Source organism: Aquila chrysaetos, chromosome 8 (genome assembly GCF_900496995.4).
Source record: "Aquila chrysaetos chrysaetos chromosome 8, bAquChr1.4, whole genome shotgun sequence".
Lineage (NCBI taxonomy): Eukaryota > Metazoa > Chordata > Aves > Accipitriformes > Accipitridae > Aquila > Aquila chrysaetos.
The window spans coordinates 24,798,098-24,811,988 of record NC_044011.1 but is presented as its reverse complement, the minus strand read 5'-3'; the positions used below and the strand labels follow the sequence as shown (position 1 = coordinate 24,811,988).

The 13,891-nt window shown below is 39.0% G+C and overlaps 1 protein-coding gene across 8 annotated transcripts in view; it reads left to right on the top strand.

The window, feature by feature from the left end:
- L3MBTL3 (L3MBTL histone methyl-lysine binding protein 3) overlaps positions 1 to 13,891 on the top strand; it is an 86,778-nt gene that overhangs the window by 27,160 nt on the left and 45,727 nt on the right. For all 8 annotated transcript variants that reach the window (XM_030022444.2, XM_030022449.1, XM_030022451.2 and 5 more), the window contains exons 6-9: positions 1,090 to 1,174; positions 3,704 to 3,795; positions 7,550 to 7,654; positions 9,288 to 9,423. In XM_030022444.2, the coding sequence (XP_029878304.1) occupies positions 1,090 to 1,174; positions 3,704 to 3,795; positions 7,550 to 7,654; positions 9,288 to 9,423 (418 nt within the window). The remainder of the gene's footprint in view (positions 1 to 1,089; positions 1,175 to 3,703; positions 3,796 to 7,549; positions 7,655 to 9,287; positions 9,424 to 13,891) is intronic.

Genomic DNA, 13,891 nt, shown 5'->3' with positions numbered 1-13,891 from the left:
CTGTTTTTTATCTCTTCCATCCTTTAAGAACAGAACAAAAAGAATTTAAAGGGAAAATGATACTAACCTAGCCTTGCTATGTCTTCAGCATAGAAAAATAGGAATACATATTTCCCAACACCTGTTACTTTGTCACTCTACACATGAATAAATGACTATAGACCAATAATTTATTTACAAAGAATGCTACATTACAGTTAAGATAATACTTTTGATTTTCTTAGTGTAATTTGCCTTAGAAAATCATAGCTAAAGGTTTGGTTTTGGTTTGTGTTGCAGTGTAATGTGCTCTGGGGCACCTTTTGTTTTTTTCCTTTCGGATTTATTCTTCATTTTAAAGTAAACTTACCACAGTGCCTTCCCATAATGTTTGTTTTCCTGTAATATTTGTTTTCTTCCCAATAGCTGTGACACTGCTGGGAGGAGCAGTTTTGAGGGAGAAGGGGAGAGCTCTGCAACTGCTGAATTGTCAAAACGCTGAAGACACTAGAGTTGTCAGAAGGGAATTCATAGCTCACTGCATAGCAGTATCTTAGGCAGAAGTCAGGGGATACCTTCTTTGCCTCCATGCATCTGCCCTCCCAAATGAGTACTTAACTCTGTTCATCTCTTCAGGTGCTAACAAAACTGTTAATACACAAACAATGAAATAAATAAAAAGGATCAGTACCATTTCATATTTAGTAAAGCAATTGTACATTTGAAAAAAGCAGACTAAAGCTGTGAGAGGTTTTCCTTTAAATTATTTTGGAAGCATGAACATATCAAAGATACTGCTATTTATCTCCGGCTCAGCGAGGCCTGGTGAAGGCTTCGTGATCTGTCCCTGGCTAAGACAAGGCTGGCTGCCTGAGTGCTGGATGTTGAGAGTCCTTCTGTCTGTCATTTTCACCGTGTTTGCTGTGATTTGTCACTGATGGCTTGCTGTGTTTTTACTGGACATCTGCAAGTTTGTTTGAGATCACAGAGAGCTATGTCAGTAGCCATTTAAATGAAGTCACGGTTAAACCTTGGGTGTCTCCATTTTACTGTACTAGACTTCTGAACTAATGAGGTTACTGTATTTTTTTTTTTTTTTTTTTTATTTAGGAGGACAAACCTGAAGGAAGGATCTTGAGAGTCTCACAGAGAGCCAGGAGAAAAAGAAAAGTAGAAATAACAGTTTTGAAACAAAGTAAGTTAGATTATGAAACAAAAATCTCAACTATCAATTCTTTAGGTCATATCCATCTCTTATTGTGAATTGTCAGCATTGTTTCACTGAGTTTGTATTCCTTTATTGAATACATTTTTTTTTCAATTCTGTAAAAAGAGAGTGCCAGTCTTATTTACAGCAATTAAGTTTTGAGGATTGAAGAACTGAGAGAGCCAAGTGAAAACTGGGAAAAAAAACCCATCATGTGGAGATTGATTATCTTTTACAGAGAGCCAGTTTATATACCTCTGGCAGCGTGGAGGAGGATATAGTGAGTGCAAATGGAATTGATGCACATGTTAGGGTGGTTGTTTTTTAGTTTGTTTTTTTTTTTTCCATCCCTTTAAAGAGTGCCAGTATTAAAGGGAATCAGGCCCAGTGAGTTCCCAGATGTTGAAAGACATGTATTAGGCAGACGTGAAAGTTTACTTTTGTTTCCTTGGGGGTCAATTTTGTATCTACAGTATGTGCTCGAAATAGACACATTTATGGAACTGTTCAGGAATAATTGCTATAATCAGTCCAAAGGGACATACACCACATCAAGCAGCATAATAAAACATATTTAAAATGAGTGCTGGTTTTTTCAAGCTATTTGTATGATAGATACTTCTAGGAAGAACTGGAGAATCAGCAGCTATCATACCTCAGTGGTACACCAAGCACAAACTTACATCTTGCCCCCCAAAGTGTTTCTTATGGTAGACTGGGAGCCATTACCAGAATTTGCCAAGCCGCTACTCAGCACAGAGCTTCAAGTAGCTCAGCTGCACGCTAGGCAGATCAAATATTGATTGAAGATGCAACATATAAAAGTTATGGAAGATCCCCCTCCTGAGATAGAATTTCTCCTGAAGTATAGATATTATTTCTACAGTTGTTTCCAAAGCTGAGGTGATCAGAAGTGTGAGATATGAGAACAAAGCCAATGCTCTATGGAAATCACTGCTGTCCAGTGACAGAATGATCTGTACAGATTTCTTCTGGTTTTTTTATTTGGGAAAATGTCAGTTCAGCACAAGAGATGTGGTATAAAAGACCAATTTATAACCAAGCACATGACTGTGTATGATTGTGCTGAGCAACACATCTCTTAAATGGAATAGATAAAAACGGGGTAAATCACAAATAAAATGGATGTGGTTTAATAGTGTTGAGCGATTGCTGACATTCTGAAATTCGTTATCTTTTGGTTACATTATCAGCTTTCTTCAGGGGAGTTTGGCATCGCTATTGTTATGGTTCATGTTTTAATCATAAAAATGCTTAGCCAGACTGTTACTTAAGGGACTTAGTTCTCTTGTGAGTAGCCCACAGTCAGGATCAGGCCAGAGTCATACTGTGGACTGTGAGGAATCCTCCTGGCAGCATGAGTTTATGGTCTGAAATGCTAAGCGAGGAGGCATTTTAGGTGAAGATCAGTAGAGCAGAGTGGAGGTGTATGAAAGTAGATAACGTACATGGCCAGCCTCACAAGCCATCTGTTTTTGAAGTTCCTGGCTTTTGCTAGTGTAGTTAGTGCCTTATTTTCAAGGCCTAAAAACTGTTACTCACTGATGTGACTGTAGCCAGTATTAAGATGGACTGTAGCCAATGTTACAATTACTATGCAAGTGCATGTGAGTGCTCATACTATATGAACAAACCTGAAACTGGAGGTTTCTGTCATATGCTAATAACATGATGGGGGGAAAAAAGCACTGGTGACAGTTTTGGTGGCTTGGAGAAATTATTGTTAAAGCACTGTCTCTCCACCCAAAACTATCAAACTACCAAGTGATGGAGTTGGTTAGAAACGTTCTGAATACTGTTACAGTTGAAACACTTTATTCTTTAATTAAAAAAACATGTCACAAATGCTATCCAGTTGAAAATGCTTCCCAGGAAAAGAAATTCTCTGGAAAAAAAAAATTAAAATATTGACCTACTTTGTGATTTGAACTGATCTTTTTACACATCTGCAAATTGTATGTCTTAATGCTTCTTATGAGCAATAAGGGAAAAGGGACAGGGGGCAAGACTTTGTAAGTTGTTCTTGTCACCTGAAAGAGCTTTTTCTTGTTACTGATCAAGATTTGAACTGCTGGAAACCTTTCTATACAAACCAGGAGCCTTCATGTTCCTGGTTTAGAAATTAGCTTTTCGGCTTACATGTGTGTGTGATGCTGACCTTTAATTGGTGCTTTTAGATGTTAGTGAGGTACAAAAGTAAAGAACTAGGACTGCAATGTACAGAATCCATAGATTTGTAGGTGCAAGAACAACAGTTACCTGACCATCCTTGGTTATATCCCCCTGCTTGAAAAATTAACAACCTTTATGTTCCTGGTGCCATTAAACCTACAGAGCTACTTCTTTTCCTTAAATAAGTCCTGAGAAACACCATGAATGCATTTAATAAAACGTAGATTTGAGATAGGTATATTATAAACTTCAAAGTATTGTTTTGTCTTTTTTCTTGAGAAGATAAGTTATAGAATTCCTTTGCTATTGTGTGCTTCTTTACAGCTGTACCCTCTAAAGGAAGGCAAGCATGGTGTTGGGCATCCTATCTAGAGGAAGAAAAGGCTGTTGCAGTACCTACTAAGCTTTTTAAAGAGGTATGACCTTCTAAAGTTTAAATCAGTCAACCACCTAAGATCATGAAATAATTTGAAGATTTTACACTTCTCTGGGGGAAAACCTACATGATTAAAACAATGCTATCCATCAGCAATTGTCAAGATAGTTGGAACGTGTGAAATTAGTTGTCTTTCTCTGCTTTTTCAGAGAATTCTGTAGTTGTAGATGAATGCTGTCAACTGAGACTACAGAAAGCAGATGCTTTTCCAAAATCTGCAAGTTCTAGCCTTTTCTTCTAATCTCTGAAGCTAAAAATCTGATACATACCCTCATTTTTTCATGCCATATCATTCTCTTTAAATATGTTCAGAAAGGTGGTAGAAAGATCATCTTTTGGCTTGTTGCTTTGATTATATTACCTGTCTGGCAGCTCCTGCTGACGTTATATTCTGTTACTACGTCAGATACTAGTTTGGCTTGTTGCCATTTTGCCTGTCATCTGATTGGATGTCACATCATCATCTCTTGCTTGTACTTTGCCTGCTACAGTACTCTTTGTCATTTGTCATCTCAGTGCTTTCACTAGTGCTGTCTCTCTTGCTTGGAAGAGAGCTCTGTATGCAAATCCACAAAGCTTCCATGCTGTTCTGTTCTCTTGCAAAACCTGGCAAAACACATGAACATGTCTCAGCTGCTGTACTTCTGCTGTGTATATCTGGTATTATTTCTTGCTAATTCTGTTCTTACTTGTAGTCTGTTTCTTGCATCTATTTCATTCTGTTTGCTTAATACTTCAACTGTTAAATCTTTTGTGCAGGAATTAGCTTTTCAGCTTACATGTGTGTGTGATGCTGACCTTTAATTGGTGCTTTTAGACATTAGTAAGGTACAAAAGTAAAGAACTACGACTGCAATGTACAGAATCCATAGATTTGTAGGTGCAAGAACAACAGTTACCTGACCAATCCTTAGTTATATCCCCCTGTGCTTGAAAAATTAACAAGAAAAAAAGTCTGGATAAGTAGTGTCTGCATCTGGAATGTAGATTTACAAAGCATTGCTCTGCCTTTCTGAAGTTCCGTGAAATGCTCTTGCGGCGCACAGGCATATACCACCCTTTCTGGGCACTGCACATGGTGGTAAAGTCTGGAGTTATGTGATGGTGTATGGTTTCCTTTATTTTTTCTCCACAGCGCACCTTTCTCATTCAGTGCATCTTACTTAATGTTTTCTTTTAAAGTCTTTAGCCTCTGGGTAACTCCAGGGTTTTATTTAGTGTGCAGTACTTAAAACCTGTAGCGGAGAGAGAATTCTTAATAACACTCAGAGGTGGCCAGGTAGTATTTCTCACTTTTACAGATGGACAAGCAAGCCACAGGAACAGTAAGATTAAAAAAAAGAAAGCCCAAACATCACCAGCGATTTTGATTCTTTGATTTCTGTTTGGATTGTGAGAATTACTCTTTTTTTCTCTTACTTTTCCAGTTCAGAAGCAGTACTTTTCATGGTGTTTTTTCATACCCTTAGTTAGGAATGGTCAGGATAATGGAGAGTCCTTGCCACTTCCTGGTACTTAAACCTTAGAGTAATTTCTAGGCTGTGACTGACAAGCTCTTACTGTTCCAGTAAAACAAAATTATTGAGCCTTGAGTGTTGTTTTTTCCAATCTCCATCTCCCCTAATGTAATCTGTTGGGTTTTGTGTATGTTCTTGTACCATACATAAACGTTTCTAATCCTTGGTCTGCCATCTGCTCATCTGCTGACTCCTTTTACCTTTACTCTTATTTTGTTCTTGTATCTCTCCTTAACAAAGTATCTTTAAATGTTTGTTGTAAAGATAATATGTGATCACTAAGTTTGTCTTAGCTTTACCTTGGGTGATGTATTGAGAATAATACACAAAATTGAAATCTGCTGAATAGTATTGAAGTTACTAGTCTTCTAAAAGTTGCCTGTTACTTTGCTATAACAGAAACCAAACTAAAGATTGTGTTGCCTTAGAAGTTTTAGATTTGACATTGGGAAGAATAGTGAATAATTCATGTCTTAAATTTCAGGAAATACCTGTGTGATAATTGCTTAATTTTTAGTGTATTGTTTGTAAAATTTTGTACTGTTTGTACAGTAATGTTTATTATAATAATGAAAGAATAAACAGATCTGTGACTTTTTAATTGTTTCCTTTCTTTGTAATTTTATTTGTGCTTGCTTTTGCAAAATCTCAGTTACATTTTTGGCCACCAATCCTCAATGTGTCGTCATTTCTAGCATTTCAGTTTTCCACTGAGGTTTTTTATCTGTAAGGTATTTATGATATAGATGGCATTAACTGCAAGTCTGTGCACCAGGATGAAATTTAAAAAATTTGTTTTTTTGATTAAAAAAAAAAAATGCTTTGCTTTTATATTCCTCTTGAGGAATTATCTAGAATTATGCATACTGTAACTTCATTAAACTTTCATTGATAATAAAGATATTAAGCGTAGTGATGTTAGGATGAAATAACTTTTCAAATGCATGTACTGCAGTTGGATACTCTGATCTCTTAACTGAGGTCTACAAAGTGATCTAAGCTATTTTTAGATAGGGACTTAGAGCTGTGGCACTATTAGCTGGCCACTTTCGGCTGATTTAAACTGGTCTGGATCTCCATTTCCCTTCCCCTTGACTGCATATTCCTGCTCTAGTGCCATGCACTGCATTTTTTTTCTCCTGGGTTTATTATTCAGTTATACCAGTTGCAGCTAAAGCCACCAAGGAGAGGATTCCCTTCCTTCCAAGTAGGTGATACCTCTGAGTATCTCCCTTGGTACCCTTCTCTTTCCATTGACTGCAGAGGTACTGCAGATGGCTAGGGAGCATGTGTAGCTTTTAGATAGGAACAGAAGGAAGGGGGAGTATATAAGATGCTTCTCCTGTGTTTTGTCTGTAACCATTTGGGACATAAAAACTGCCTGGCTGTGAATTTGTTAACCCGTGGAAAACCCTCTTCAGTTTTAGTCAGTTATTTTTCTGATGTTCCCTCCAATTTAACCTTAATATCTGCTAGCTTGCTTCCTTCTTTAACAGAGGGCAGGAAGCATGATGCATGGGACGCTGATGCCTTCTGGTTGAAAACATCCATTCTGCTTAGTCTTGTTTTCACTATTTGTTTTTTGAAAGATGTTCTTCTGGATTCGTTGTAATGTGATACAAGGGTAGGCATGTTCCTGTGATGTAAAAATATTCCTGGAATACTAGCTGATCTGCACTCAACATATAAAGGAGAAAATGACATCAAAGAAGCCATCCCTATATATGAACAATGTTTCATATTTCTGCCTTATAGTTCATCTTTGATGGCCTGAGATGTGGAAATGAAAAGGCAAAATAGGGCATCATTGTTGTGATTATTACAGGAATGATGACCACCAGGAAGGTGTCAAAGTGTCACTGTACAGGCTGAAAACTAAATAATTACATTGTTAGAATGTTTTATTGACAATTAGTGAAAAAAGTTGAGGGCAAATAATGTAATCTTCTTTCCTTTGATTAAAACTTTTTTGCTAATTCTTTATAATTTTCTTACATACTCTCAAGTTTTAAGTCATTCTAGCATCAGTGTGTTTTTTGAACAATCATCAATTTTTCTTTTCCGCTGTCTGTTTTTAAAAATGCGAAACTTAAAGTGATTTATTAGTTCTTACAGAAACATGAATAATAAATAATTGTTGTTCTTTTCCTCATAAAGATATTCTGTCTTTCTCTGGTATACTTTCAGAAGTATTGAAACTGTTGTTCTCCATTGCAGTATCAGTCTTTCCCATACAACAAAAATGGATTCAAAGTCGGGATGAAGCTGGAGGGCGTGGATCCTGAGCACCAGTCGATATACTGTGTTCTCACGGTGGCTGAGGTAAGTAGAGGCTGCAAGCAGCCATGGTGCGGGATTACAGGAGAGACTGAACCAAAACAGCAGCAGCTGAAAGTCCTTGCTCTTCCCTACCAAGCAGACAGAAACTGTATGTGGGAAGATGGCTTTTAAATTGATAATGCTGTATTAAATCTACCTGATAGACATGTAAAGACTATATCCAGTGCCATGCAGCAGTGCCTATTTACATATATTTAACATATCGCCTAGTGAAAACAGTATTACACTAGCTGGATGATGTGTGTTTTTTCTGTAATCCTATAGTTTAAATCTATATTTAAAAGAGAAAATAAGTAGAAAAACTCTTGACAACTGATATATAGCAGTTTTATAGAAGTTTGATAGTATTTATAGTTGTTCCATTCACTGATACAAATACCTAATACTTTTTTGTGTTGCAGTTGTGCTACAATTTTGGGGGGCTGATGGCCTCAGAAATTGCCCGTATTGGCAAATTCTACAAGTTAGTATACAATATAAACTCAGTTTGTCTTTTTGCTGCAGTTGATGAAATAATTTTTCTGATGAGTAGCTTCTTTGCTTTTAATAGTATAAATGAGAACCCATTTCTCAGTTATGTTTTGTATGTCTTTCAAACATACCTTATATTAGTTTTTACATAGTTTTACCAAGGATCCTTTTTTGGTTTTGTTTTGTGAATTAAAATGGGGAAACAGGAATAGGTAGGTACTCTGCTCTGTATCATTGGTATTCTAGGCAGCTGTAATTTTGCAGTTTATATTACACTTTTGTGTTCCCATTTCTGGATCTCTTCATGGCCCATAGTCATATCCCATTTCTGTGGATATCTCTTCCATTTTCTTGCAGGTGGTGTGTCAGTGGTTGGGTATTTCCTGTGTACCTTGTGCTTGGCACTAAGTGATGGATCATGTTTTACTGCAGGATGACTTGAATTCCACAGAATTCTGAGATGGCAAACTGAAAGTTATGTCAGAGTATAAATTAAGTATAAAATAGGGTGACCTTGATGTCAAGAGATTTTCATTGATGACTGCAGTAAAATTATGGTATTTGGCACTCAGGAAGATGTGGAGAACTTTTGTACAGAGCGAGGGATTGTGTCTGTTTTCCTCTCAGTGGTTAAATTATTACTTCATGGAATAATAAAGTTCTGGGGGATACTCCACTGATTTCCCTTGTTTAGTAACAGTTCTCAGGATGTCTCTGGAGAGCCTGTTGAACATAGGTATTGTTGAGTGCTCTCTTGCATATTGATTAATTGGGATAGCTTGAGAGCATCATTATCTGCACTTTGTCCATGATTGTATCAGATGTATTCATGCTGTTCTGTAGGGTTTCTGTTTTATTCTGATGTTGCGTTGAACAGTACTCAAGTTCTTGAACACTAATGGCAATATCCAGCTTTTAGTTAACTCTTTTCACCAGAAGAGGAGGCACTCAGACTGAGAATAGCTTTGCTTTTTTATTCGTTCCTTTTTATCAAATGAATTTATTCATCCACTGTTGGCTTCAGCAGAAGTAAAAGGCTGACTGAAAACGCACTGTTGTTATACATAATACTGAACAGAAGCTGTTATGTGTAGGGCAAATATCTTAAAACATAGTGTTGTATGTTGTACATTCTTGCTTTTAGGTTTGTGGCTACAGAATACGGCTCCATTTTGATGGATACCCAGATTGTTACGATTTCTGGGTGAACGCTGATTCTTCAGACATTCATCCTGTTGGATGGTGTGAGAAAACAGGTCACAAGCTTCATCCACCTAAAGGTATTGTTTAGTTTGAAATGTGAGTGTTTTCCATAGCTCAAGACTATCTGTGTAATGCTATCATTATTTTTTTGGCAGAAACTTTTTTGTTCATCTAGTCAGAGTATTTGAATATGGCAAATTTAAACTACTTGAAGTCTTGCTAAAATCTGGAGGTTCAAATCCTAACTTTTTTATTCAATGGAAATTCAGAGAAAACGAGAAAACACAATGAACCATAAGAATAATTCATAAGGTATTAGGAAAGAAAGTTAAGCAACAAACCTAGACCCCAAATGAATGCTTATTGCGAGTAAAATGGCAGCATACTGGTGACATGTATGCTTAAACTGAGGTCTCGCAGGCAGCTGAGAATCCTTTACTGGAAGGCCTTAGAATATTTTCATTACTAGATATTGATCACCATTATTGTACATGTGTTGGCACAGACAAATAAAGATTGTGCTCTTGCCGCAAAGAGTAAGCTTGAAGTAGAGGCAAAAGAGGGATGAATGAATAACGGGGGAGAAAAAAGGGTAAGATTACAAGCCCGAAAGCATAATTTGTACATAGCTTATGTAAATGGTATACATGTGTTGGAATATGTGTAATTTGCTTGCTTAATTATTCTATTTCAGTTTATGCAACTCCTTTGTTTTGGCAGATGTAGTATATCTGCACTGAACTGTGCCGTGAATAAATGGGCTCCCTTTTGGGGTAGGAAGGGAATATGTGGGGATGAAGGGAGCAAATCCTGAAGGCAGGAGAGTGAGAAATAAATGAATGTGGTGTTCTGACATACAGAGTTGAGGGTAGGATAATGTGGTTTCAGAAGGCTGCAAAATGATGAGTGTACAGAGTCAAGAGGATGCATTATGGAGAATTACAAAACTGTGGATGTAACTGCCGGGGTGTGGAAGGTGAGAGTAAAGCTACTGAAAGTGTACAGGCAGAGGGCCTGCCAGTGTGGGAGAGGGTGGCCTTTCTGCAGCTGAGCCTTGGAGGAGTATGAAGGAGCATGTGCTGCTCTTCTGATCATTCTGCAAGCTCCACTCTGGCTACAGGAAGGAGTGCTCTGTGCTGCTGCTCCAGTACGGGAGTTTTCATTGGGCGTAGTTCTGCATAACTGGCTCTGCAGAAATAGCCATTTCTTGAACATAAATCAGAATTTCTCAGAAGGTTGGCCTCCACTGAAGTTACATGTAGCAAATGACTAGTCCCCAGATACAGAGTTACTGATGTTATTACAGCATGCTTAGTAAGTTTTATATCTGTCATGAAGGTTTGTCATCTTTTCCATCTTAAATGCCTGGTTTAGAAAGCTTAAGCTTTTGTTACCAATGAATTAATTATCACTGCTGGAGGAAAGTTGCTGTCTGTCTCTGAGTCAGTTTACTGAAAAGTGTCTTCAGTTTCTTCTCTGGTTTTAAGATTGTTCTTCTGTGTTTATTTTTTTTTCACCATACTAAAGCAGTGGATAGGTCTTTTTCTTAGGAAAGTCATGGAGCCTATCAGAGGTGTTGAGGGAGACAAGTTAGGAGGATATGTTATGGTAATTCTCAGGGTTCTGGTTGTCATCCTGCACAGCTATGTACTCCTGTCATCCCCAAGACATATTCTTGATTTTGAATAGCAAGGCTGTTCTCTGGTATTTTTATCCAAGACCTGCAAAGTGCTCTGCCCTTTGCATGGCTTGGCTCTGTCACTTCACCTCAGCAGTAAACCATTTCATCATTTATGAGGTATGGTGTGATTGCTGGAACCTGCTTGTGTACTCGTGGGACTTCTTCTGTTGTCCCAGTGCAAGCCTAGCTTGCACATGGGATTGAAGAGGAACAGGGAAGAACAAGCAATATGGTAGACTCATGCATTGGAAGGAAGCTGAGGGCAAACAGCCATTCATCAGTTAAAACATATTTTTTCTAGTTTTTCAGCAGGAGGGCTTTCACTACCTTTGTTTTACGGATATTTATGGAGTTCTGTTATTCCGAGGGGAGGGGAAAGATGCCAATCAGGTTGTTGCGGCTTTTTGTGCATTTTTATTGGGTTGGACAGAATACTTACGTTTTGCTGTGGTATGATGTTTTAATAATGATTTCTTTTTAGTGCCCACTGCAAATCATACGGACACTAAAGCTGATACCACTAATGACATAGGTCACAGTATCTTCTATAAAATACCACCTCACAGAAGAACTCAAAGGTTTGCATTAGTAGCCATTCATTTTCCAGATACAATGCAACCTTATGACCTTTCTGGTGTAAACCATAAACTATTTGGAACCTGGTGGCCTGAGAAAGGAGCAGACACTCCTGCAGTCTGTGTGTAGTGCAGCCCCGGTTAATCACTCCTGCAAGCTTGGGCAGAAGTGTCCTGCTTCACAGGAGGGGGTTGTAGGGAGGGTATGCTCCAGGGGGATTTTGGGGCCTGGTAACTCACTCCTTGTTTTCTGAAAGGGTTGAAAGTGGGTAACTTTCCCAACAGGCCAAAGTCCATCTTTCCTTGTGAGGGATGGGAGGCTATTTATTGTGATGGAGGAGGACTGTGAGGGACGTGAGGGACATGAGAAAGGAAGAATATTATTATAGATGTTTTCTGATACATACTTGTTTCCTTGTTTATTAAAACAGAAGGAGCAGGTAATTCTCAGTGCCACTGGGCAGGGCAGGCCTTGTGGCAGGGTGTGTCCCATCCCCATGGCAGCAGAGGTGACAGGCAGCTGTGCTGGGTTTCCAGCGGGCGCAGGGGAGCAGAGCTGCAAAACCAAACTGGGCTTCACGGGAAGAAGAAAGATGGTGTTTCAGGATGCTGTTCATTCTGTGTGCAAAGGAGGTCACTTTCCTGTCTCACAGAGGTGAAACCTGCAGAGGGGCGGATGGATGTGCGTGTGTTCCCAGAATTATCATGGGCTCCGCCATGGTAATACTGCTGGGTTTCTGCCTGGGTTAAGCCAAGAATCGTTTGGATACCAAAGGGAGAAGTCGGTGCAGCAGAGGCTGCCTGGTCTTCTGAAACCACTTCAGAGGAGTTGCTCTGCAGTCAGCAGAAAAGGGGAGAGCTTTGAAAACTCCCTGTCACTGAAGGTCCCAAAGTAAAAATTGCGTTGACCTTTTCTGGGAAAATTAATACAGCTCTGTAGTGTTTCTTTTTAAACAAAAACAGGTGTTAGCAAATCAACATAAATGAAGGCATGTGAACAAACCAAAAGTGAATGTTAAAACTAAGACTTACGATGCTATCACCATCAAAAACAGGCATTAGTGAGAAATGTGAGGCATGACCTGTGTGTTGGAAGTTCCACTCCAGGAGCCCATATAGTCCTAATAACAGTGTAGTTTCGCAAACTCTTTAAAAGAAAATTTCACCAACAAATGACTAAGAAGAAAGAAAGATCAAAGTGAGAAGAATATTCAGATTTACAGAAGATGAAAATGTATTGCTATATTATAAAAAAACCCCAAGACTCTTATCTACTCTTATCTGGAGAGCAGCCCTGCAGAAAGGGATCTGGAGGTGCTGGTCAGCAGCAGGCTCAATAGGAGTCAGCAGTGTGCCCTGGAGCCGAGAGGGCAAACCCCATCCGGGGGTGCATCAAACACAGCCTAACCAGCTGGTCAAAAGAGGTGATTATCCCACTGTATTCAGCGCTGGGGCAGCCTCACCTTGAATACTGCGTGCAGTTCTGGGCCCTGCAATTTAAGGATGTGAAGGTTCTTGAATGCATCCAGAGGAGGGCAACAAAGCTGGTGAAAGGGCTGGAAGGAATGTCCTATGAGGAGCAGCTGAGGTATCTGGGTTTGTCTCAGAGAAAAGAGGCTGAGGGGTGACTTCCTTGCTTTCTACAGCTTCCTGAGGAGGGGACGTGGAGAGGGAGGTGCTGATCTCTTCTCCATGGGATCCAGTGATAGGACACATGGGAATGGTTCAAAGCTGCACCAGGGGAGGTTCCGACTGGATATTAGGAAGCATTTCTTTACCAAGAGGGTGGTCAAACAGTGGAACAGGCTTCCTAAAGAGGTGGTCGATGCTCCAGGCCTGTCAGTGTTTGAGAGGCATTTGGACAATGCCCTTAATAACATGGTTTAACTTTTGGCCAGCCCTGAATTGGTCAGGCAGTTGGACTAGATGATCATTGTAGGTCCCTTCCAACTGAAATAGTCTATTCTACTTAAAAAATTATATAATTCCAGTTAGCCTTCACATTATGTTTGTAAATTGACTGGAAGTTAATAAACCCTTTGTGAATACCTATATCTAGAATAAAGTTTGTGAATACTGTTCTATATCTACAGTGACTAAATCCAATTCACCTTTGGTCCTTTTCTGGAAGATGAGATAGGAGCAAGAGATCTTCCTTTCTCATTTGGTGACTGAAGACCCATGCTGTCCAGAAACTGTTTCACAGTCTACTGAAACCAATTTTTTTTTCCATGGACTTTGTCCCCGTACCAGTACCTGATACCATCACACATGTAGTAGGTTGGAGTT